Consider the following 23,066-nt stretch of genomic DNA (forward strand, 5'->3'; position numbering starts at 1 on the left):
TTAGTGTATTTCTCAGAACAAAATCTATATTTTGCACCGCACACGATGCACCATAAATAATTTTGTGCTGCTAAATACAAGTATATGTACTTTGTTTAGAGTGACAAAGTACAAATAAATTCAACTTTTCGTTAAACATACATTTTCCATGACGATAATATCTATATCAATTCGCAATGTTTTGTTGTACATCATACTGTCGTTGCAACTTACAATTACGTATGCTTGTTTAACTATGTAAGTGTGATGCCTATATATTTTTCTTCCTTTTTGTTAATGTTATCCGTTATCTCGTAGTTTACTGTCTTCATTTCGAATGAGGCGTTCCTTGACGAACGTAGGTCATACGTCGGCCATTGTTACGATTGTTTGTCTCGTCGGGAGCACTTAACATTTATTGTAAATTAATGATAACTCTCATTCTCTTTTATTAAAAAATAATTTAAAGCATATCGCCAATGGTGAAAGAAGTGTAAAGAAGTTAGTTGTGCAAAAATTCCCACTTGAAAGATTCGTTGAAAATTGTTTGTCACGACCCTCGATGGTTCTTTATCGACATCCTCTCCTCAGCCTTTTAAATTGATAGTGTGTTGGCTTGATAAAACGTTTTCGTGAATATATGCAAGTTTTGTAAAAATACATCGATTCGCTACAAAAATATTAAGGATTATTCCACGTTTCTAGTGACGATTCTATCGAAAGTAGTAATTATTTTAAGTAATGTTATGCATATTAATCGTTTAAAACAAAAAATTGAAGAGAAGAGTGTCAATGTTGAAGTACATAATCGATATTTCATATGTTTGAGACGGAGTGTAGGTTTTTATCAAGTTTCGTTGTTACAATAATCGCGTTGTCCGATAAGGAAGTTTCGCAAAACGAATTGTGTTGGTTGTGCACTGCATTCTTTTCTACTGAATTTATAAAAGAAAAGAAGAAGGAAGGAAGAATAGAGGAGAGAGGAAACCACAGAAAGAGGCCTAGAATCACAACCACATAGATTTGTATTTATATACAGGGTGTATAAGCAATTTGTTGTTTGCTTAAAGATAATACGTATAATCATCTTACAAAAACTTTCTGTTGTAAGTTTTCTAAGTTGCACACATAAATTAAACGAGTTACACTTGTAACAGCTCAATTATCATTTTGTTAACTTGTTCACTTATTATTCTCTTACTGTTTATATTAATTTTCAAGAATTTTATAATATTTAGGGAACCTTGTACATGTTATCACAATCTATTCTCTGTTAAATACGAATCCGTAAATTTCTCAAAAGTATCCATTCATAAAACCAACGACTACGTATACAAAATTAACGAAAAAGCCTCAAAGTCTCAACAAGCCACAAAGAATTCCACAGCGATCACTTCTCTCATTAACGTTTTTACGCTCGTAACAAACAACGTAAACAAGTAAAACAAAGCTGGGGTCCGGCAAGTAGTATCTCTCGGCGTTGTAAGAGCTAACAGAAGAAAAATCGAGCAAGAGAGAGCTACCCTTTAAGAGAGACTTTAAGTACATCAATATCTTGAACGTGAAGATCGTCCTTGATGTTCCCCGAGGGTTAGGTCGGAGGGATTTGAAAATCAGAATCACACGCACACCCTATACATTCGTGAATACACTTACGCGTGAACGTAGTTGTAAAACGAGCGGGGGGGAGGCGGCCTGGTGGGGTCTAACCGGAAACCAACGGCAGTCTCCGAGGAAAAGAAGCGAGAGCGACTTCAAGGGAAATTAGTGTCAGCTCGGTTGTTGCCGCGAGAAGTAGAGAAACCACTCCGATTATTATTTTCTCGGTGGTGAAACATCGAGGTGTGCACATGGTCGAGGTGCAACAGTTGCGTGATCCCTTGGAGGGGGAACCGGACTGCAACCCTTACCCAACGACCACCAACCCCTCGCCCCTGATCGCTGGCTTTGCTAGCTTCAGGCTTTCCTCGGGAAGATGCAGGAACAGATTCAATCGGAAGCTGAAGGGTGACGGTAAAGATGGCGTGAATATCTAATAATTCATTTGGATCGAAGAGCCTCCTCTAGGCGGCGCGTTTTATTGTATTTTTTCTTCTTTTTGATAATTACGTGATGCTAGTGACTAAACATTCTGGTTTTCATTATCGTCGTTTCGATATCGTTATCGGAACGTTCATGAGGAAATACGAAGATTATTGAAACAGTAAAGTTTGTGCTGATATGTATTTTTACGTGAATAGTATTGTTAAAGATTGTAGCGATAAATTAATTTAGGAAAGGAAACTAATTATACCGATGTGAATAGAATTTATCAATATAGAAGTTCACTATTTAATATTTGATTATGAGAAGTTGTAGCTTGTAACTTTTTAACGTATGTCGTGTTTCACATTATGATTCATAAACTATTGCAAGAAATCACAGTTCTCAGAATCAGTTTTTGAAATAATTAATTAAATAATAACGTATCTACTAAACACGAATGGAGATTCTTCGAATTTCAAATGGATTCTATAATGGATGTTTGGATTCGCGAGAAACGTTAGAAAAATATATCAATCGGATTAGGTTCGATAGTGGTGCGCGAAAAAGTAAGCAAAGACAAAGTTGCAAAGAAAACGAAGCTGAAAACGATCAAGCAGAGAACCGTGGTGCCACACATGAGCAAAGGCTCATTTGCCGGTAAAGTTTGGGAGACTTTTGCCGCTGTAAGAAAGACACGCGAACCGAGCAAAATTATAGAAACAGCTTTGATCGTTGGTTTGGATCGTCTAAATGTATCAACGTGTTGTGAAAACGTGAACGATAGTGTATTCTACGATGGGACTGATTCTTCGAGCAAGCCTGACGACACCGGTTTGAAGGAAATTACTGGTGTAGAGGAAGAGACAGGTTTGTTTCAACAGTTCTCGTTTTGTCTTTCGCGTTTGCCAAATAAATGTATCGGATGAGTGTAAAAAATGAAAAATCAGAAATCAACTAAGAAGATCAATATAAAATCGAAAATCAAATTTGAAGTATTTCTTCGAGTCTTGTAACTACTTCTACATGATTCGCGATATTTTTGAAGGGATTCAATTTGTTTGGTTATTTATCGATCTTCTCAAATTTTCATAAAATTGGATACGTTCTAAAAGTTTTGATCTATACGGCAATGGTAAACTCTGATTGATCAAATTTTTGTTAGTAACATTGAAAGTTGTGAACTTTCGGAAGGGAATGTTTCTCTGGCGCGTCGGAACGTTTCGGTGGAGTCGTAGAAGTTAAAAACAGGAATTGCGAAGCTTTAACAAGCCACTCAGTAGAAATTCTTGCCGCGTGTTGCTCGTCAGATACGTTCATAAATTTTCACTGCGGCTATAAAGCCAATATTGAAGATGATATGGGTGGCGATTTTGTCGTCATCTTTGGCTTTTCTCCGGCAGATATCTCATGAACGGGGAACCTTGCGGCTATACAAATACTACGTGTCTAGACAAAATTAGACCAGAATGTACTGGAAATCGCACGCAGTCATGTAGACGGATTGTTTATTTTTTGCATCTATACATGCTTCTTCGTGATTTCATTGAAGAGAAACATGGATTTCTTCCTCGTAAAGAAACATTTCAACCTTTGAATTCACTCTTTCATTAATATAAATTTCATCGTTCTGTATTGAGTATATACAGACATAATTATCGTGATCATACTGTGATGCAAACTATAAGTATTCATGTAGTTAAGGATGAACTTTGAAATATTACAGAAAAGTATTTTAAGCTTATATGAAGATACGAGTATTTTGGTCCTGTATTAAATATAATACATTGATAATTTTTATGATGAAATATCTAAAGTTCGAAGCAGATATCAAGGTGCAACCGTGACTTGTATATAAAATGCAGAGTACAGAACAGAGGTCATATATTTAATAATATATATTAGGTAATATATATTTAAGTATTTTTTTTACAAAACTAGTTAATTCTGTATGGTAAAGACATTTTCTTTTTTTTCTCTATCCCAAGTTCAAATAGCAACATATGATTTATTATTAATATAATAGTTAAATAATTTGCATGCAAAAACAGATTTTAAATATTTCTAAGATATGAAAAATTGTTTCGTATGAAAAAGATTTTCCGATAGTTGGATCGCCAGTTTTCATTTCTGACTGAGTGACTTTATTTGAATGATGATTGTCATTTGCTGTAACTGTGTGGCAAGTATGCGTTGAAACGAGAGGAAAGAAAATAAGACAGATCTTGTGCGGCACGAACGCAGACGGCAACGACAACAACGAAGAAGAAAACGGGAAGGAGGGGCCCACAAAACGATTTCCGGCCTCTGCGACACGCGCCTACATCGCCCTATCTAAAAATACTCGAGACTTAAGCTTTTCCTTCGTTGCATCCCCTCAGCATACCTACCCCTGCTGATCTATAACTATCTGTCTGCTTACGGGGTTCAAGAACACCAACTTTTTTACGATGCTATTTTTAGGCGGTACCGAACCTTCATTGGATATTTACTTAGCCATTTAATTTTTTTCCAGTCAGCGAAATGCTGACATCGGTGGTCTTTGATGATATTACGATTTCACTCGGATTATTTGACCTCCTTCCTCGATCTTCAAACTTCACGGGGTTAGCGATGCTTAATCATCGTCCATTTGGTCTTTCAGATAATTTAGGAAAGGAATTGTGACAAACGTTAGTTAAATTCATATTGTTGGATGTTAATTTAGTGGGTGATAGACTTCTAGACCTCACGGCTGTGACAAAATAATTTACTTATTATCGAATAATTGCTTAGTTTTCTTTGAACGGAACGAATGCGAAATTTTCTACGAAGAATTTTAAATCGGCGATTATAGACGGATATAATACTATACACTGGTGTATTCAGTCAGCTCAAAAATACCTATTTAATTTAGCTGATTGCATGTTGTCTACAGTTAGAGAATTACGTTAGAATTATGTTCCTTTGATCGATTTACGGTATTTTATTGATGTGATAAATTGATTTTGATTTGTATATTTGCTTAGCTGGAGATTAAATGTAACCACCCTCTCCGCACATGCTCTCATGATCTGCTTTTACCCTGAACCGCATTCCTTACCTGATAAGCCTCCACATAAGACTGGATAGTTGGAGAAATGCCAGACATCATGGACCATGTTAATTTGATGCTTGCTGGCATCAAATAGACGAGTTAAATCGAAATATTCCTTTCATTTCCATTATCGCTGCGATAGGAAGACTCTTTCGTATTATTATGTGGAATTTCTGGACAAAATTAGTCATATTCGACATACTCTAATTTGTGAAAAAAAAGAACGAAGAACAGCGATCTTGTCTAATTATCATGATTGCCTTTAATCGATTCTTCAAATAATATGCACGTTAAATTCAATTACGTTTCTTTTTTTTTTAATTTATACTTAATACATTTATTACAATAGATTTGTGTGAATTTTACAAGTTGGAGAAATTTCTATAATAACAATGAGTATTTAGAGATCCATTTGTATTTTTAAAACACTGTTTATAAATTTAATGCATTTTAAAAGAACAGTATATCCGAGAAGGAAAAGTAAGCGTACAGAAGTATAATATCGAAAATCGATAGGTTCGCTTGTAACACACCTGCGATGGCCTTTTTTTTTATGGTGCATTCATGCGAATCAAAATAATTTAACTATACTGTGTTACCGATTCTGTTACACTACGATTTCTTTATCCTGTTAAATTCTTTCATTTCTTAACAAAAACGGAAAGTACAATAAATGCATATTGAAAACTACAATCAATTCTTCTAACGCTATATTCAAATTATACTGAAAAGTCTAGAAGAGTCTTTGATATCCTATAAACATTATGTATAGGAAAAGTAATCTATATAATATAAAACAAAGTTGATTGAATATAAGTAAATTAAAATTGAAAATATATTTATCGGCGATTAGCCAAATTAGTGTATTAGACCAGTACAGATATTGAAATAATTAATGAATACGTTCGTTTATTTCATGTTTTTAGGAGAACATCGTGGGGGCGTCATAGCCGGAAACACGCGTAGTAGTAGCGAAAGAGGACGCATTTCCGCTTACAGCGGAGCCTCCGATCACGCCGATAGTATGGACAATCCTTCTTCGCGGGAAGATATTTCTGAAATGTATGCACTTCATACTTGCATGAGATTGCTAAAAAGAACATTTTCTTTGAATTGCTTCAACCCTGTTCTATTGATCCCTATAATAAAAAGACATGCGCAACTTATAGGAATTCTTGTAACAAATCCTTGCGTTTCTTTTATTCATATTTCGTCATAACAATTTTTTAAACCGTTCAATGATACAAGCATATTATAGAAATTTGTTTTCAAATTGTTTTCATCTCGTAGTTATCTCATCAATTTCATAACTTTGTATTTATAAGATCCGCGTTATTTTTTCTAACATGTGATTTTCGAAGAGCTTTGATTTAGTATCATAGTTTCATCAATATGTTTTCATTTTATTAATCGCAGTCCTTCAGCTGATTTTTGCTATAGACATTAATTTATGCTTTATTAATTACGATTACTTAGGGTGCAGCAAAATATTTCCAGTAAGCCAAAGACGTCAAACATAAATAGGTCTGAAAGTTACAAGGAGCGGATACATCACAAGGTAAGAATTCCAACAACTTTTATTTCGAAATTTTTCTAGCGTGTAACGTATAAACAGATGATTCGTCGAACGAATTAAAATTTCAAGACCGGAAATATCGTTTGAGTTTCGCAAAATTGATTTTTACATAAACTTCGATGAAACGAGATTTCATTTCGGACAAATTAATTTAGTATTTATCGTTGGTATGTATGTCTGAGTATCATGTGACTGTTTTCATTGTAGCGACAGTTACGAGAAAAGAGGAAGACCAGCGATCCAAACCTCTCCAAAACAAAGTGAGTAGACAATGTATTTGATATACGCATGATAATTGATAATACGAGTGAAAACTCTAATTTCCTAACTATAAAAATTTGAGTTTACTCGTAGAATTTCGATAGTTTATTAGATTTAATATTTCACAGATTTTCCATAAATTTTATTTTAACGAAATACTCACGCTGTTGTCGATGCGAAACAATAAACTATTTCTCAAATTGTTTCTACTGCTCCGTCAAACTGTCACTGCTGTTTTATTACGCAATTGTATAATTGCCAAAATAGAAACGTTACGAAGTTCGGCACTATTTCCAAACGAATTTGGATTTCACATTGATAGCTTGCGTTCCCCGATGTACATTTAAGAAGCCTTTACTGAGAAATATGGGTCTACTCTATACGATTTCATTTTATTGAAACTGTTTATAAATTTATGAAGCAACAATATTAATTGATCGAATAACATATAACAAACTTCCATCATTTTACTTTGATTATCCTAATTTTTATATTTTTCCTACCTTCTCGTGCAATTTATCTCTGAAAGCTGAAATTTGCAAGTTCGTTCAATTTCTTAGTGAAAACATTTAATAGCGATAAAATTCCTTGAGGCATCGTCATTTGTCGTCTTGTATTTCACGTGCTTACCTGGAATCTAATAAATATAGGGTATAACTGTAAAATCTTAAAGTTGAGTAAGTAAGGAAACTACCTAAGAGGCAACGCATTTACGTTTCCCATATTTTATTCGAATATTTCATTGATGACATGTTGACCACAGACGGACAGAATAATCTATGCCAAAATAATAAATTTTAAATATAAGGAGTAATGGGAAAAGACATCATAAAGATTTGTTTACTATCTTTATATTTTACTATCTCTGAGTATTTCATTTTTATGTAATATTATAACTGACTGACTTACCAAAACTATAACCTACATTTCATTTGTCAGATATATTCCTTTACATCATCTCCTTCATCATATATTCATTACATAAAAAGCCATTCGATTATCTTATTTTAACAGTATAGTTTCGAAGACTATACTTATATCCACAATTTCAACATATCCTAATCCATTAAATATCTAATAAAGTCCTTAATACCTCCCTTTATTTCCTGACATATTCATCTCCTCTTTTTGTTCGTCCATAATATCAGACGCATGTTTGATCCGTAGTTCGAAGATCAGCTAGAAAGTCTATTCCCGGCTTTTCACTCGGGACTGGAATTTTGCAGACACACCGTGTATAGATTTTTGGCAGAGTCCTCCGGTTCTTAACCGGCGACTTCTCGTTTCTTGACGCTCTAGATCCACGTTCACGTGCAAACAGCGCAGACTCGACTCGTTGCTCTTCCTCTGGCAAAGGTGTGTATGCATGCCAGTCAGAAGACCTTCAGTCTGACGTTAAACGTTCAATTCCGCGGGTAGCTATTGCGTCGCTTCGACAGTACGAAACACCCACGCGTTCACCCGTTCCGTTTTCCCGAAACGCATCGAACATCGATTATTGTTCTACGGTCTCGTTTCGCGATTTCCTTCTGTCTGTCGACTTGATTTCTACTTGATTGTTTCTGACGATCGCTCGTGTTATTCGCGAATCGAGATTAAACTCATTGGGGTGTCTATCGATCGATTTGTTCTTCGTGTAAATTGATCGAACGATCGCATTTTTTGTGCCAGACAAATTTTTAACTTCGTACATTAGATTATATAATTGTTCGAGGCTGTGATGCATATTATGATTGATCCAGTTGGAATTTTAGCCAATAGTAATTAAGCACCGACGGCTGAAGTTGGACTTTTGGAGGGAACGAGAGTAGGTTTTCATTAATTTGAAAATAAACAGACGATGACTGTGAAACGTTGGCATTATTTAAATATACACTAATCAGAGTTAAAACGTTGTAGTGGACGAAGTTAGTTTTTAATTTACGTTTTTTAACGTTCGAATAAGATCAGGGGATCAGTCGATTTCATTTGACGATTAACTTTTGTTATAAATTACGCTTTAAGTCATTCAGATACTGCAAAATATTTTAGTAAAGAACCTTTCTTAATTTTTTTGACATATGGTTTTAACGATATTATAAAAATTTCGAGTCTCTATTTGGTGATTTCAATGCCTTTTCTTCAGACAATGTATATTGAGATTTCTCACACAGAATTATTATATAAAGATATCCTATAACATAGTAATATCGTACAAGTCCATACTTCTATTAGAATTTACGTCCTAATAAAGTAAAAATTGAATTGAAAAATATAATTTGCTTCGAAGTTCAAATCCAAATTTGCTGTGAAATTTAAAGAATGGAGTAGAATAACTATAATTGTACAAAGAATTAGCGCCATGAGATAAAAGTATTTAAATTAGTAAAATTAAAGGAAGTGGAAATTATTCCTAAACTACGCATATGGATGTCACTCGTTTTAACTACACACAACATTGTCACTTACACGCTACGCACGGTGTTATAAATTGTTTAATCGTAAATTTCAGGAATTCTTTATTAAAACGTTTAAATTAAAAAGAAAATGGATATCTTGTTATAATAAGTACAATATTATAATAGAATGCAAAAGAACAAACGAATCAATTGACCATACCGACATTTCACAATCATTTATAGTTCCAGTTACAATTTCTTTCGTTGTCCAAAATTTTCAAGTTATTAATACTTTATCGAACTCACCTATTTTATCCTATTAAAACTAACTAACTCGTTTATTCAGAATCCAAACCTTTTCATTCCATTTTTTAGAAACATATCTGAACAATTAAATTGTATTTCGCGAGTTGTTCATCCATTATCAGTCTATGAAGAACAATAGGTGCATACGAGCGATGCGATGTCATTACGATCTCGCATTAGTGACGCTGCGTCAATGAACATGATAACGCACTTTGGACTACTTACAATTAATTGTATTTTAGTTACTTCATAGCATAAATAAAATTGAACATTTACATTAAACAACAAAGAATCATTCGTTGTTTACTATTTACCTAATTTTTTTAAATTGAATTGAAAATTTTATCGAAGCTTACATTTCCTTTATTACGAAACTAGATCTATCCTTTCATCAGTATTCATCTTTAAGAGCAAATTTCTTCGATGAAAAATTCAAAGAATGTTCAATACTTAAATTCTGCATACCGATAATGTCTGCAATTTTTTATTATTTTACAATTCTACAATTGTGACGTGCGTTACAATAGTTTTAAATCTGCAGCATCGTTGCAATTTTTGTTAATCACTTACAACGGTATACATTCGTATCGCATTATTGGAAATGTAGGTCGAATCACATCAGCTTGACATGGTAGTGACATCGCATCCCTCGTGTGCAGTAATGCTCCAGAGCTTAAGTCGATGTCAATTCTCAATGAGGAAACGGAAGAATAATTATTGCTTCGCGTTTAAAATCCAATGAATCGACGATTAATCTCGCAATGAATTGTACTCGCGGATTGTTAATGTTCTTGAGGATTTTACAATCGTTGGTGTATTTTTACTTCCCTCTTTCCCGTCTTTCTTTCTTTCTTCTTCCTTTTTTTATTGTCTCCTTTCTCTTTCTTTTTCTTTGAAAAACTACACAAGATTATTGACCTTACGGAACAACTGTGAAGTTCACTTTTACTTGATGAAGCATGAAACTACATTGCGGCTCTTTGAGTCCGTGGTTCGATAAATAAATAACTGGTGTCGGTATCTTCGTCATTGTCGTGTGTTTATTTTTGGAAAAACGTAAACGATAATAATTTCGTAATATCATTAATAAAAATCAAGCCACGGCGCGCGCATTCGTTGTAGAGACAACAGTAAAAATACACGTGTAGCAAGGTTTGCGGCTAATGCGTTGGTGATTTAATGATTCGAGCATGAGAGACGTAAAACGCCTTGCAAGCACGCGTCGAGAATAGGAATGTTATAAATCCTCTCTCATGAGAGAGATGAAAGTTTCTTTATTTCTTTTCCCATAATTTTTAAAAGAGAGAGCGCTTGCAAAGAATTTCACTGTATCTCGACTTTATTTTCGTTTGGACCGCCGTCAGTGTCGTCTGTGTTTAAACGTCATTCAATAAATATTGGAATCTGTTTGGATTGTTGTGAGTATAGAAATTACTGCAAATATCTTGTGGATGAATAGGCATTAGTAAAAAATTTTTTATTATTCTTATTAGAGTTTTAAATGAAGGAAAAATGTTCAATCTGTTGGTAAAATAATATTTAAAGATAATTAGTAAAAGTAAATATCGTTTAAATCCTGAATTAGAAATAGGCGTCCCTTTTATGACTGTTCGATAGAACATGCAGACGAGCACGTTGGATCCTAATATCAGCGAGGTACATTATGGTTAATTACTCTTTTATAGCTTTCTCTTCCGCCGGTACGATACCTTTTGTTTTTTTTTTATTGTACCCTAGTCTTTCTCTTTGTTCGTCGACTTATTGAAACATTTGATTACATCCATCAAACATGGAGAAAAAAAATTCTCAACGATTCAGTGCTTAGCTTAGTGATGCATAGAATCGATTTGAGAGCAATTAGTTCATTGAAAATTATTAACTTTGTATGAACGCGTTTCGCATAATGGAGGGATAGGTTTCTGGGAATAACTGTCTGACATATGGGTCACGTTCATCACAATTAAAATCAATAGACAATAATTAGAAAATGTTCATGGCATTGACAAATTTCCTTATCTCTCAGAATCATTCTTCTTCTCTCTTTTAAAACAATCGTAGGCTTGAATTAAATACGAACACTATAATGTCAATGATATTTCCTGAAGCTTCTAATATACTTTTATATCTTTTTTATCATTTTTAATTTAAGTAAATAAATAGAACAAGAAACGAAAAGCTTAATGCTTTCAAAGGGTTATAGATAAATGCAATGCAATAGAGAGTTTATTTCCTCTAGCCCACGTATACATTTTTAGTCATTAATATCTCATGGCTATTAGTACGATTCGCATGAATTAGCTGGCTAATGCATCTGGTTTTAAAAAGATCGATGCGCATAAATGGGGAGGAAAAAGAAAGTGATCCGTTTTGTATCGATCCGGCCGTAATACGTGTACACGGCTGTAAACGAGAACCAAAACGATATCAGGCTACGGATAGATGTCTTGTCCTTTATTTTTGAGGCAATCGATACTTTCGAATCAATACATCGGCCGTACGCTTAGCTTCTTTTCCAGCCTCTTTATCGTTGGCCCATTCTGCACAAGCGTCAATTTTTTCGTAATCGAAATCGCCACCAATAATTCATCATTGTTGGATGTCTCAATTAAATTTTGAGACTATGACAGCTACAATTAACTGGTATCTTCCAATTAAAGGAAATTATTCGAATTATCGATAAACATCGATCGATGATTTCGCCCAGTAAGAAATTATATATTTTAATTCCTAGCTAAGAAATCATTAATTTGATAAAATTTGTCGAATCGATAAGAAAGCTCGATTTCTTGCGCGTGATTGCAAAAGATTTCATAACAAATTTCAAACGTTTGTTAAAGGAGGCATCAACGCGAAACAAAGAACTCTATTCGTCAATTTTGTACACTTCGGAAGAATAGTCGTACCATTGATGAGTACGTACAACTGTATGCATAAGGTAGTGTATCAACCACAAGTCGATGTCGTTTCTATATCTACGAGGTTGATTAAAGTGATGAAGGAGCGGCTTCGATAAGCCTTAGCTTGATCGATGTCAATTAAGTTCTCGTTTTTACTTGATACATCTTATCGACCTCATTATTCGATTATTTCAAATACATAAAAAACCTCTCAAAATCCAGTGAAAATCGTTCAGTCAATTCATCATCAATCAATTATTTAGCAACTGAGATCTGAGTCGTTTTATTTTTAAAATATGAAAATAATTTTTTTTCCTGATGAAATTTATATTTTCCTATATCGATCGTGACCAAATATGTCATAATTTTAAATTACCGAGGCGTTAAAGGGGTAGTATTTTCATTAAGATCTCCTCGCTTTTTGGTAGTTGTCTTGGAACTCGGTGGAAAGGGTATGCAAGCAAAGGTATAATAAATGCGACAATCTAGCCAAAATGCCAATGTACTGTCAACCGACTTTTGTCGTAGAAAGAACGCGTAACCTTTAAGCTGGTGAAATCTTCTAACATAACAATTTGCTTCTACCAATCTACTTACAAAATTTATTTGTCAGTAAAGTTATGGGTTATTTCAAACGTTTAGTATTTATTGCTATAATACGGAAAATATCGACAAATTAAAAAGGTATCTTAACGAACTGAACAGTTTCATCTTCATGCACTACCAAATTTCATCCAATCTAATTGCCACTTACAATTAACTCTAAATTATCGACCTTTCATACGCTACAATAAATATCCTACACATAGATGAATAAAATTAAATTAGTAGAATGAAAATAAAAAAATATATAGACGTATACAAAAAGTCTCATTTTGATAATTCTAATCTTAAATAATACAAATTCTAATTTCTCGTTTAAAATCTTAAATCGTACACGTTGTTGAATAAAGAAAAAAAAAGAAAACGAAAGAAAAGAATCAGTGGAATTATTCGTGGATGTAACGTAATATTCCTTCATTGGGGAAGTCCCGCACAAAAATGTCCATACGTAACATCATCGCGTTTACAGCAGAGGCAGCACATGCCTGCCAGCTTTACCCCATCGAGGAAGCCCTTTAGGGCTAAGGAGATATAAAAGATGAGACAACGTGGTTCTCGACGTGTCCGTCCTCGACCTAATTCTCGCGGCAACGAAAATTTAACTAGTTCGATATCCTCTACGGAACCGTCATCTCCCTTTGATCAGTCAAACGACATTTCACCGGGCTGCTCGAACATCGAAGAACGGCTACAAGAACTTCCTAACGACGCCCCTAATCACGAGAGACGCGGTGTTAATGAACGTCGTACAAGGTCCGAGAGGTATAATTCTTTATCTAACGCTTTGTTACTTGTTTGACACCCTAATGATTAATTTGTATCTACAAGTTTGCAACTTTTATATTATTGCTTGAAAAATGAATATATTCTTATAAAAAATTAGCGGAGATTAGACAATGTAGGTAATTGGAGATTGACATTTGAAAGAAATTAAAGTCAAAGATTAATAATAGGGGAAATTAATATGTACAATTTTGATGTTGTATAAATTTGCTTTTGATAAGCAGTGAAGTTTGACGCTTGGGCAATTTATCAGAATTAATGAAAATTTAGTGAAACTGTGAGAAAAGTTCATTGATCAACATTTGTGATTTATAGAAAATTTGATCGCAAAATACCTTATCATACCTATAAGTATACAAAAGCGTATTTCTTGCTTTCATTAGGTTGACTCAATAATCGTGTCAGATACAATTAACAAATATTCAATTTGAGAAAAAGAAAGATTACAAAGAAAAGAAAATATTATAGTAGAAATAGATATAGCACTCTTTGTTATAAAATATATTTAACGACAGTCTAATTTCCGAGGAAATCCGAGGAAGCATAATTGGCAGTGACATCAGCGAATTTGCGTATAGGTATTGAAAAGGTTTCAAATGGCTGTAGTAGCGGTACAGTTTAAACGTAGTAGAATGCTTCATTCGCTAACGATTGACTATAGGGCTGGTTTCAGTGACTGCGAGCAAGCTGGGACATTTCCTGGGAATTCAGCGGGCAGTTCGTCGAACAGTAGCCTGTCGACGAGAAGTTTGGACAGTCCCAGTACCAGTCTGGAACAGGTACACCCAGCAACCTCTGCAACCAACACATCGACCTCGTGGGACAGCGATGTTGATGTTGAACCGGATCCACCAGATTGGAGTCAAGGCGTTGCCGAGGATGTACTTGCGCGACTCAGTAACGCGGAGAAAAAACGACAAGAAGTTATCAATGGTTTGTTTCTCCTTCTATTTCATTGTGACATACATAGACGACTCTTTGTCCATTTTTTTATTTAACCCTTGTGATGACACTATTTTTCCCTACAACTCTTAAATTATTCCTGATGTGATACTGTATTTAATTCGTAATTATTAATAATTAATAATTAATGAAGTTGTTAGTATACGTAAAAGTAGGAAAAATAATTGTGAAACAGTAAGATTAGTAAGACGAATTAGTTTTATTATAAAATTATTTTGTACTTTGGTGTAAAGGCTTTATCTTAGAAATTAGACATTATTCTATATTTCTTGTGAAACAAGGAATAGTTACTGTAAAAGTTCTCTGTAAAACGTAATTTCTGTGTATTGTTTTTCAGAACTCTTTCACACGGAGCGATCACACGTGCGGGCGCTTAGAGTATTGTCACACGTCTTCCACAAGCCGCTCCTTGAATCTCAAGTACTTCCCTTAGACCAAATACAGTTACTATTTTCCAATTTAGACGAAATGTTAACAATTCATTCGCGCTTCAATCAAACGATGAAACGCAAAAAGAAGGAAAACCCGTGTGTTGGTGATGTCGGGGATCTTCTCCTAGAGATGTTCGATGGCGAGAACGGAGAGGCGTTTGAGAGAGCCGCATCCACCTACTGTGCAAAACAGCAAGTAGCCTTGGATGCCTTACGAGACCGTCGTCGCAAGGATCCGAAATTGAATTCCTTTCTGAACGAGATCGAGGCTAATCCCCTTTGTCGAAGGCTACAGCTCAAAGATCATATCCTGACGGGAATGCTTCGATTGACCAAATACCCTCTGCTCTTTGAGAATTTGGCGAAATTCACGCCAGAGAGTAACGAAAAGGAACGAGCCGCGGTTTTGCGAAGTCTCGATCGAAGCAAGGAAATTCTCAGTTGTGTTAACCAAGCCGTACGCGAGGCTGAAGATTATCAAAGGTTGGCAGAAATCCAACGTACAATTGATAGATCTGCATTCGATAAATTCGATCATCCGACCGTTCAGGAATTCAAGAATCTAGACATTACGAAACGTAAATTGATATACGAAGGTCCGTTACAGTGGCGCAGAACTGAACAAAATCGAGCGAAACCGGTCGACCTGCATGTGGTGTTACTCGACGACACGATACTCCTGTTGCATCGACAGGACGAAAAGTACCTGCTAAAATTCATCAACCCAAACCAAGCGAACTCTGTATTGAGTCCTATCGTAAAGGTATCCACTGTTCTCGTCAGGAATAACGCCGTGGACAAAAATTCTCTCTATCTGGTCAACACATCGCAAAACGGTGCGCAAATCCATGATTTAGTCGCAGCTTCGCCTGCGGAACAAAAGCAATGGTTTAAGCACATCTCCGAGGCAGCTGAAGCGTACAAGGCTCGTGATAAGCAAGGCAGAAGACCTACTCCGCCTACTACACTGCCAGAAGAACCTGGACCTACAATTGAAGATCCTTCTTCGATGGAACATGACAATATTCCTAATAAAACGGATCAAGAACAGGAACATGAACTAGAAACAAAGGAATCTGCGCAAGATACTAGTGTGGAGCAAGAAGGAGAGCTGCCTAATACTTCTGGGCCTGAGATTTCAAGGACTGACCAAACGAAACAGCAACAGCCACACCAACACTCGTCTGAACCTTCGACAACAGGTTTTGTGTCTTTTATTATGATCTAGTATATTGTTATGTTGTTTTCTGAAATAAAATTTTAAAGATTATCTTGTGTAGAATATTTATTACATAATGTGTGATATTTTGTTTAATTTGGTACAGGAGAACCATTACGATTAGTTACTTGTACACAAGCATCGTTAATTGACCCGCTTGAAGTTCACGTAGAAGTACCGCCTGTACATGTTGCGGAACCAGTGCTTACACCAATAGGTATGTTATTTGTTTATTATATAATATGTATCTCTTTTGTTACTTTAACGGTTGATATAACATATATTTCATAAGCGACGTGATTATTTTTTCTAAATTTTCAGAATGTCTTAGAAGAAAAGACGAGATTATTAAACAAGCTTTAATCGAAAAACAATTATTGGTAGCAGATATATTAAATATTCCGAAAGAGGATTTCGAACATGTAGCAGACATGGCATCCGAGCCATCGAGCATGGAAAAAGAACCTTCCGAGCTTATACTCGCTGCTATTAGTCAAGGTATTTTTATTAATAAATAATAGTATTATCATTATATATAAATTATCTCTCAGAAATTTCTCGAATAAATTGTTAGTCTATTAATCCTATCAATATTTCTAGAGATATGTAATATTTTATTTTATTTTCGCAGCGAATCAATTAGTAGGAATGTTAAATTCCGCGTTAAATGTAAGTGAAACGGAAACTGTCCTTGCATCGCGTGGGGTATCGGCATTAACAACACCACCAAGTTGCGAAGCGACTGGCTGTCCATCACCACGATTGCACCTTCATCCTCAGCAACCAGCGATATCAATTGCGAGTTTACAACCAGTGTGTCACTCTTTGACCTCTCAATTGTCGCAATTACTGGTAATATTTCACTTTTGACAATGTACTTGTGTATTAGATTGTCCCAAAAATTTCTTTCGTTTTATAAAGAAGTAATAAATTATAGAAGTAATAAAAGAACAACATTTTATGTTTTGTTCTATAACCAAATCGACCATATATAATTGAGTAAAATAAAATAAAACAAAAAATTTTGTACTTCTATTACTTCCTTATAAAACGAAAAAAGCTTTTGAGACAACCTAATACTTAAAGTTACAAAAAAAATCAATACTTTTTCAGTAAAATGTATTTTCTTATATATTCTAGGAAATTATAAAAGAAAGGGAAGAGGAACGTGAAACGTTGAGAAAAGAGTTACGCAGAAGTAGAGAACGTCTTCATGCCCTTGATGCAGATATACAACGTCGTGAATTTTCAGAAACATGCACTGTGTCAAGTCAAACACAAACGAAATCCAGTTAGTTCATTACTTTTTCAATTTTTCAGAATGTAGGTTGATAATATTCGTTGATCTACAATGACGACCATATACTTACGTACGATTGACAAAATTAAATTTTACTTGTTTTAATTACAAAAACTGCAACGTACATAAGTAGGTTGTCCGTTATAAAGTCAATAGCTTGAATCATAATACTTACAAAGCACCTCATTTCTTGGAATAAAGATATTTTCGGAATATTAATTTCTTTCCTTTTTTGGGGGGGTTTTTAGGTGAAGTTTTAAATGCAGATAGCAGTATTGACGATCCCACTCGTGATGTAAGGATCTTAATTTAACGTGCTAGTAAATTATTCCCGTTTCTAACTTCTCCTTAGATTATTTATGTCATAAATTTAATATTACTCTGTTCACAGGAATTTGTGGATGCACGTGGTGAATCTGAGACAAATGAAGAATCAGAACACATAGAACATGAAACAGAAACAATAGTAATGGGGGATAGTGTTGGTTGAAACGTGCATGATTATTGTATCAAAATAATGTCGACCAGGTGCATTTTACGAGCAAGATTGTTTCCGAATGCTCATACTGGAAGAAATCAAAATTATGTAAAAAATGACAAATGGCGAGTAGCTGTTTATGGAATACAATAATATTAGATACGTATTTACAGAGTCATGGGTCAATGATTAATCATACCTTTGCCAAAGATTTTATGTAACTGGATCTACATGACGTAGTAGCATGGCGCGCATACGTCATATTATATCAATGACTGGAAATTACATAAATTTTTTATTACCAATAGTATAACGACGGAATTTCTGAAATAATATGGTGAAGGAAATCTGTTCAAAAAGAGAATTCTAGAGATTGCTATAACTCAAATTTAATCTCTCTCTCTCTCTCTCTCTCTCTCTCTCTCTCTCTCTCTCTCTCTCTCTCATATACTATACACACACAAATACATAGATTAATAATTTAAATAGGAGCTTTATATGATTATTGAAGAATTCTTTTACTGTGAATTATTTTAAAATCTACACTGTTATAGTACTCTAATAATACTTATTGTATAAAAGTTGTTACATCATGTCTTGAATGATATCGATTTCTATAACATATTGTTTTATATACATCGATTTGTATACTGAAAATCTTTCCTTAAGATGCTTTTTAGGAGACAAGTCAACTCTTTGAAATACTTATTACTAGTGCATTTTATACAGAAACATTTACGTAAATGTGTTGTATACGTTTAGCGCAACTTAGTCGTTCGTTTCAAGAAACTACCTTTTGTGATCTGCTACGGCATATTTGGAACCAACTGTGTTACTATAATAATTCAATAGTCATGAAATATAATTTGCATTTATATAAAGATATATGATCAGAAGATGCGTCGATATTTCAAAGTATATAAAAAAATGCAAAGCATATATTAATGGAAAATAACGATTTTCAACTAGTTATCATTGAATAATACGCTTTTACATACTTGCCTTGTATTTCGTGACCAAATGTTCAGGATATTCGATCCAGTGGCGGAAATGCTGATTGATTTCTAAATTGTATCAATTAAACGAAAAGCACCTAATGGTAATTATTAACATAATATATCATATTATTTCTGTTATGATACAAAACATAAGGCAAATGTGTTTGCATCCTAATGTTTATTATTATTATTATCATGACTATGATTATTATTATTAAAATTATTGCAGCCTTGAAGTATTATTTTTATAATTTATAGTAATTTTACAACAATTACAATAACTTAAACCAATGTAAAGTCAATTCAAAAAGTTACTAAAGTTAGTAAAACAAAAAGGAAATAGCAGAATTTCATATAATGCTAAGAATAATTCTATTCTACATTCTTACTAATAGTTTACAATAACAATATGAAAATAATTAAATTTTGACCAACAAATTTATTAAAAACTTTATTCTTAATATATAGTTAACTGTATTTAACTTTTAAAAGATAGAAAAACAATTAAGTTATTAAAATTTATAAATCACATTAATACAGTGTATTAGTTCATAGTTTCATTTCAATTCTTTTGTCGATACTTTATTTAATTATTTAACCCTTGTTTTTTCTGATCTTTTTACCTTCTTCTTAATAACTTGAAAAGCACAAGCATTTAATTCGACATAAAATCTAACATAAAGAATCATAAAAGTGTGTTTACAAAAATTATTTAAGAATTTTTAAATACATGTTACTAATAACGAACTTGTAATAGAATTCAAAGAATTGTTTACAACCAAATCATTCTAAGTAATAATTCATGAAATATAATTAAAATGTACCTACTTTTAATGCATTAAGCATCATAAATCACGTTCTGAATCTTTTGTAAGAGAGAAAAATTAAATCCTTTTACTTTCTTTACAGTAAGACTTCCTTTTAGTAGGGATTAATTTATAAAATAGTATTTACTTATTATAGAAAAATCACGAAATTGAAAAATTAATGTCCATATCATTTATACAATCAGTATACATATATGTATATATAATGATGCTTTTCATTATTATGTAAAACTGCATAAACACAAGAACAAAATTATGAATTTGTATCTATCCTGTTGACTTTTCCACATTATTTACTAACAACATTTGCTTTGGAAAACAATATTTACCTCTTGGTGCTATACTTGCCTAAATGAACAATCAAGTTCCTCTTTTGATTATAATGGAATTTAGAAATAGAAATAAGAAAGTAAACAAAGATTTGTATACTATTTGTACAATCCTGAACATGATTGGTAACTTCAAAATTATCAATATTCATAGATAAGAAAAAACTATAACTAATGTAAAACACTTTCTCAAATGAATTTATAATAACTAAATATATAGAATCATGCATGGGTGAAATATTATAAAAAATATTTTACTGCTGTTTAATTAATACTAATATTGGTTTCTCAGTGATACTTTCAAATTAGAAAACACAGTTGGAGTAACAAAATGTACTACTTTTTGTAACAAAGGACTGATCGTGCGAAAAGACTTACCTGTTTACATAAAATCTTTGCTACTATTAAATACTAATAATTCCTTAATGATAAAATGCGAATAATTATAAATACATTACTATGTACATGTATAAAGTATTTAATAACATTATTAGTTGATATTATTGATTATTATTATTATATTATTATTGCATTAAAATACTTATAAATTGTAAATTATCTTGTAATTCTTTTACATTGTTTTACCTGCACAAACAAATTCTAGCATTCTTTATTTTCCTATAATTTTAAATTTTTATCATGTATTACTCTATACATTTTAAACTTACATCATAAGGTATTAATAAAAGCATCAGAAAGTCAGGATCTAAATAGATTTAATTTGTTATTATTGCTTTAACTTTTTTATACTTGAATATAATATGAAGATTAGTTTCAATAATTTATATGTTATATTTTGTCTGTGTTAATAGACAAATTCAACACATTTGAAATACAGTTTCATTATCGTTACCAAAAAACTCCTCTTCAAATTTATTTTAATAACTTTTGTAATTTGGTCCTAATATGATATTTTAAATATGTAAATAAATGTAAAACTTATCTATCTGATAATGTTGCGCAAAAACAAAAATATTTTGTGTATTATTAAGTATATAGAGTGTTAATTTTAAATTGAACATTTAAATTATTTCCAACATTATTGGACTAAAAGAGGACTTAAATGTTTTCGAGATGTGCATTTGGTTGTGATGAAAGAAAGGCCTGTGAAGGTCATCTTGATAGTGTTTCAAACGTTTCATTAAAATTTGTTTGTATGTCAACATATATTTTGCATAATGCGATATTATAGTATACGTAAAAATAAGTTTAACAACTTGATTACAATGACCTTGAAGTACCTTGCAAACGAAAGAATAATTTTAAATTGGAAGGATATAAATCACATGATTTTATTATACGTTTTATCGATAGGCAGTAAAATTAAAAATTCTTGGTTGGACGATTTTTTAAACTTGCTTGTAACTAACCTTGCTTAATTGATTCCGTAGATTCTGAACTTTCATTTCAGCCCTCAAAAATTAAAAAATTCTGCCCAACAGCTGAAAAATTTGGATTTTCTGATTTTGCCACCTTGATTAGTTCCATCTATTCAACGTTAGATGGTAATAGTGTTTTATAGTCTAAGTATTGCCAACGTTAGGAAAATTTTAGTTAGAAGATCGTACACTTGATATAAGAATTTAACCCTAAAAATACGATGTTTAACACAATCTAAAAATATATATTATTATTTGTACATTCAAAACTAAATTTTGAATACAAACTACAGAATGTCTCTTCTGCGCAAAGGACAGGTTAGCTTTTTTATTTACTTCATTTCATTATTTATGTTTTCTTAAACTTTTTAGATTAATGAATTTAAAAACAATCTTTAAACATTTTTTCGTTAAGTGCACCTTAAATGTCTGTCACTACATTTTGATATTACACTAATTAATTAATTTATCATCTATTCATTTCACTTCTAGCATTGGGGTACTTTTGCATGTGTTTGGCACATTTTCGATGCAGCTTGGCAAAATCCATATAGAAGTGCACATTTGATAAAAAAATACCTTATGGGATTATACAAACCTATATATCATCCTATGAGTAAGTCAAATGAAATACATACATATGGATATAATAGCACAGATTGCAAGATTGGCATAAATGATATTCCAAATGTTAATTTTTATATAGACCAGTGTGGTGACCACGTAATAGTAATAAATAGCAAAGAAATTGCATTGCGTGGAGATGAGTGGCAAAAGCGAGTATATTTTCATCATACTGGATTCCATGGTGGAGCTACTTGGACTCTTGCATGGGAATTACATAGTAAAGATCCTACTATGGTAGTTGATAGATTTCCATGAACTACTAATATATTAAAAAATTTGAATGTATTATTACATTATATATATTTTTTTATTTATAACATATAGATTGTTAAGAAAGCAGTTTATAAAGCAATGGATGGAACTCTACAAAGAAGATATACCATGCAGAGGTTACACATTTTTCCTGATGATAATGTACCCAAAGAAATGTTAGATAATGTTACCAATCAGATCAAACAATTAAGATCTGTTCCAGTTAAACTGTATGATATTCCACAAGAGGAAAGAGATAAAATTCCACGACTTATAAAATATCCTAGTGATTACCAGCTCAAATAAAGTTATATATATAGATTTAAAATAAATTATCATACTATTTTAAAAAATTTGTTTGCTTCATTTTGATAAATTGTCA

General features: G+C 32.8%; 2 protein-coding genes and 1 long non-coding RNA gene across 8 annotated transcripts in view; 2 read left to right on the top strand and 1 right to left on the bottom strand.

Annotated features, from left to right (window-relative positions):
- The window catches only part of LOC122577719 (rho guanine nucleotide exchange factor 11), a 33,864-nt gene extending 15,418 nt beyond the window's left edge, over positions 1 to 18,446 (top strand). For 5 of the 6 annotated variants that reach the window (XM_043749229.1, XM_043749232.1, XM_043749231.1 and 2 more), the window contains 11 exons: positions 6,004 to 6,139; positions 6,554 to 6,635; positions 6,861 to 6,913; positions 14,543 to 14,814; positions 15,182 to 16,477; positions 16,601 to 16,711; positions 16,816 to 16,992; positions 17,126 to 17,346; positions 17,635 to 17,785; positions 18,043 to 18,089; positions 18,186 to 18,446. In XM_043749229.1, coding sequence (XP_043605164.1) covers positions 6,004 to 6,139; positions 6,554 to 6,635; positions 6,861 to 6,913; positions 14,543 to 14,814; positions 15,182 to 16,477; positions 16,601 to 16,711; positions 16,816 to 16,992; positions 17,126 to 17,346; positions 17,635 to 17,785; positions 18,043 to 18,089; positions 18,186 to 18,284 — 2,645 coding nt within the window. In that variant the 3' untranslated portion in view covers positions 18,285 to 18,446. The remainder of the gene's footprint in view (positions 1 to 6,003; positions 6,140 to 6,553; positions 6,636 to 6,860; positions 6,914 to 14,542; positions 14,815 to 15,181; positions 16,478 to 16,600; positions 16,712 to 16,815; positions 16,993 to 17,125; positions 17,347 to 17,634; positions 17,786 to 18,042; positions 18,090 to 18,185) is intronic. The other variant, XM_043749230.1, reaches the window with a different exon arrangement.
- A 172-nt stretch (positions 18,447 to 18,618) lies between these two features.
- LOC122577740 lies at positions 18,619 to 21,906 on the bottom strand. Its single transcript, XR_006320414.1, has 2 exons — positions 21,797 to 21,906; positions 18,619 to 21,667 (listed from the first exon to the last, which is right to left on the bottom strand). It is a non-coding gene; the product is annotated as an uncharacterized LOC122577740 (long non-coding RNA).
- A 49-nt stretch (positions 21,907 to 21,955) lies between these two features.
- On the top strand, positions 21,956 to 23,037 carry LOC122577735 (39S ribosomal protein L13, mitochondrial). The gene is made up of 4 exons (XM_043749260.1): positions 21,956 to 22,123; positions 22,298 to 22,421; positions 22,512 to 22,666; positions 22,757 to 23,037. Exons 1-4 carry the CDS (start codon positions 22,100 to 22,102, stop codon positions 22,988 to 22,990), a joined length of 537 nt encoding a protein of 178 aa, XP_043605195.1. The 5' UTR covers positions 21,956 to 22,099; the 3' UTR covers positions 22,991 to 23,037.
- Positions 23,038 to 23,066: the final 29 nt, after the last annotated feature.

This window comes from Bombus pyrosoma, linkage group LG2 (genome assembly GCF_014825855.1).
Source record: "Bombus pyrosoma isolate SC7728 linkage group LG2, ASM1482585v1, whole genome shotgun sequence".
Taxonomy (NCBI): domain Eukaryota; kingdom Metazoa; phylum Arthropoda; class Insecta; order Hymenoptera; family Apidae; genus Bombus; species Bombus pyrosoma.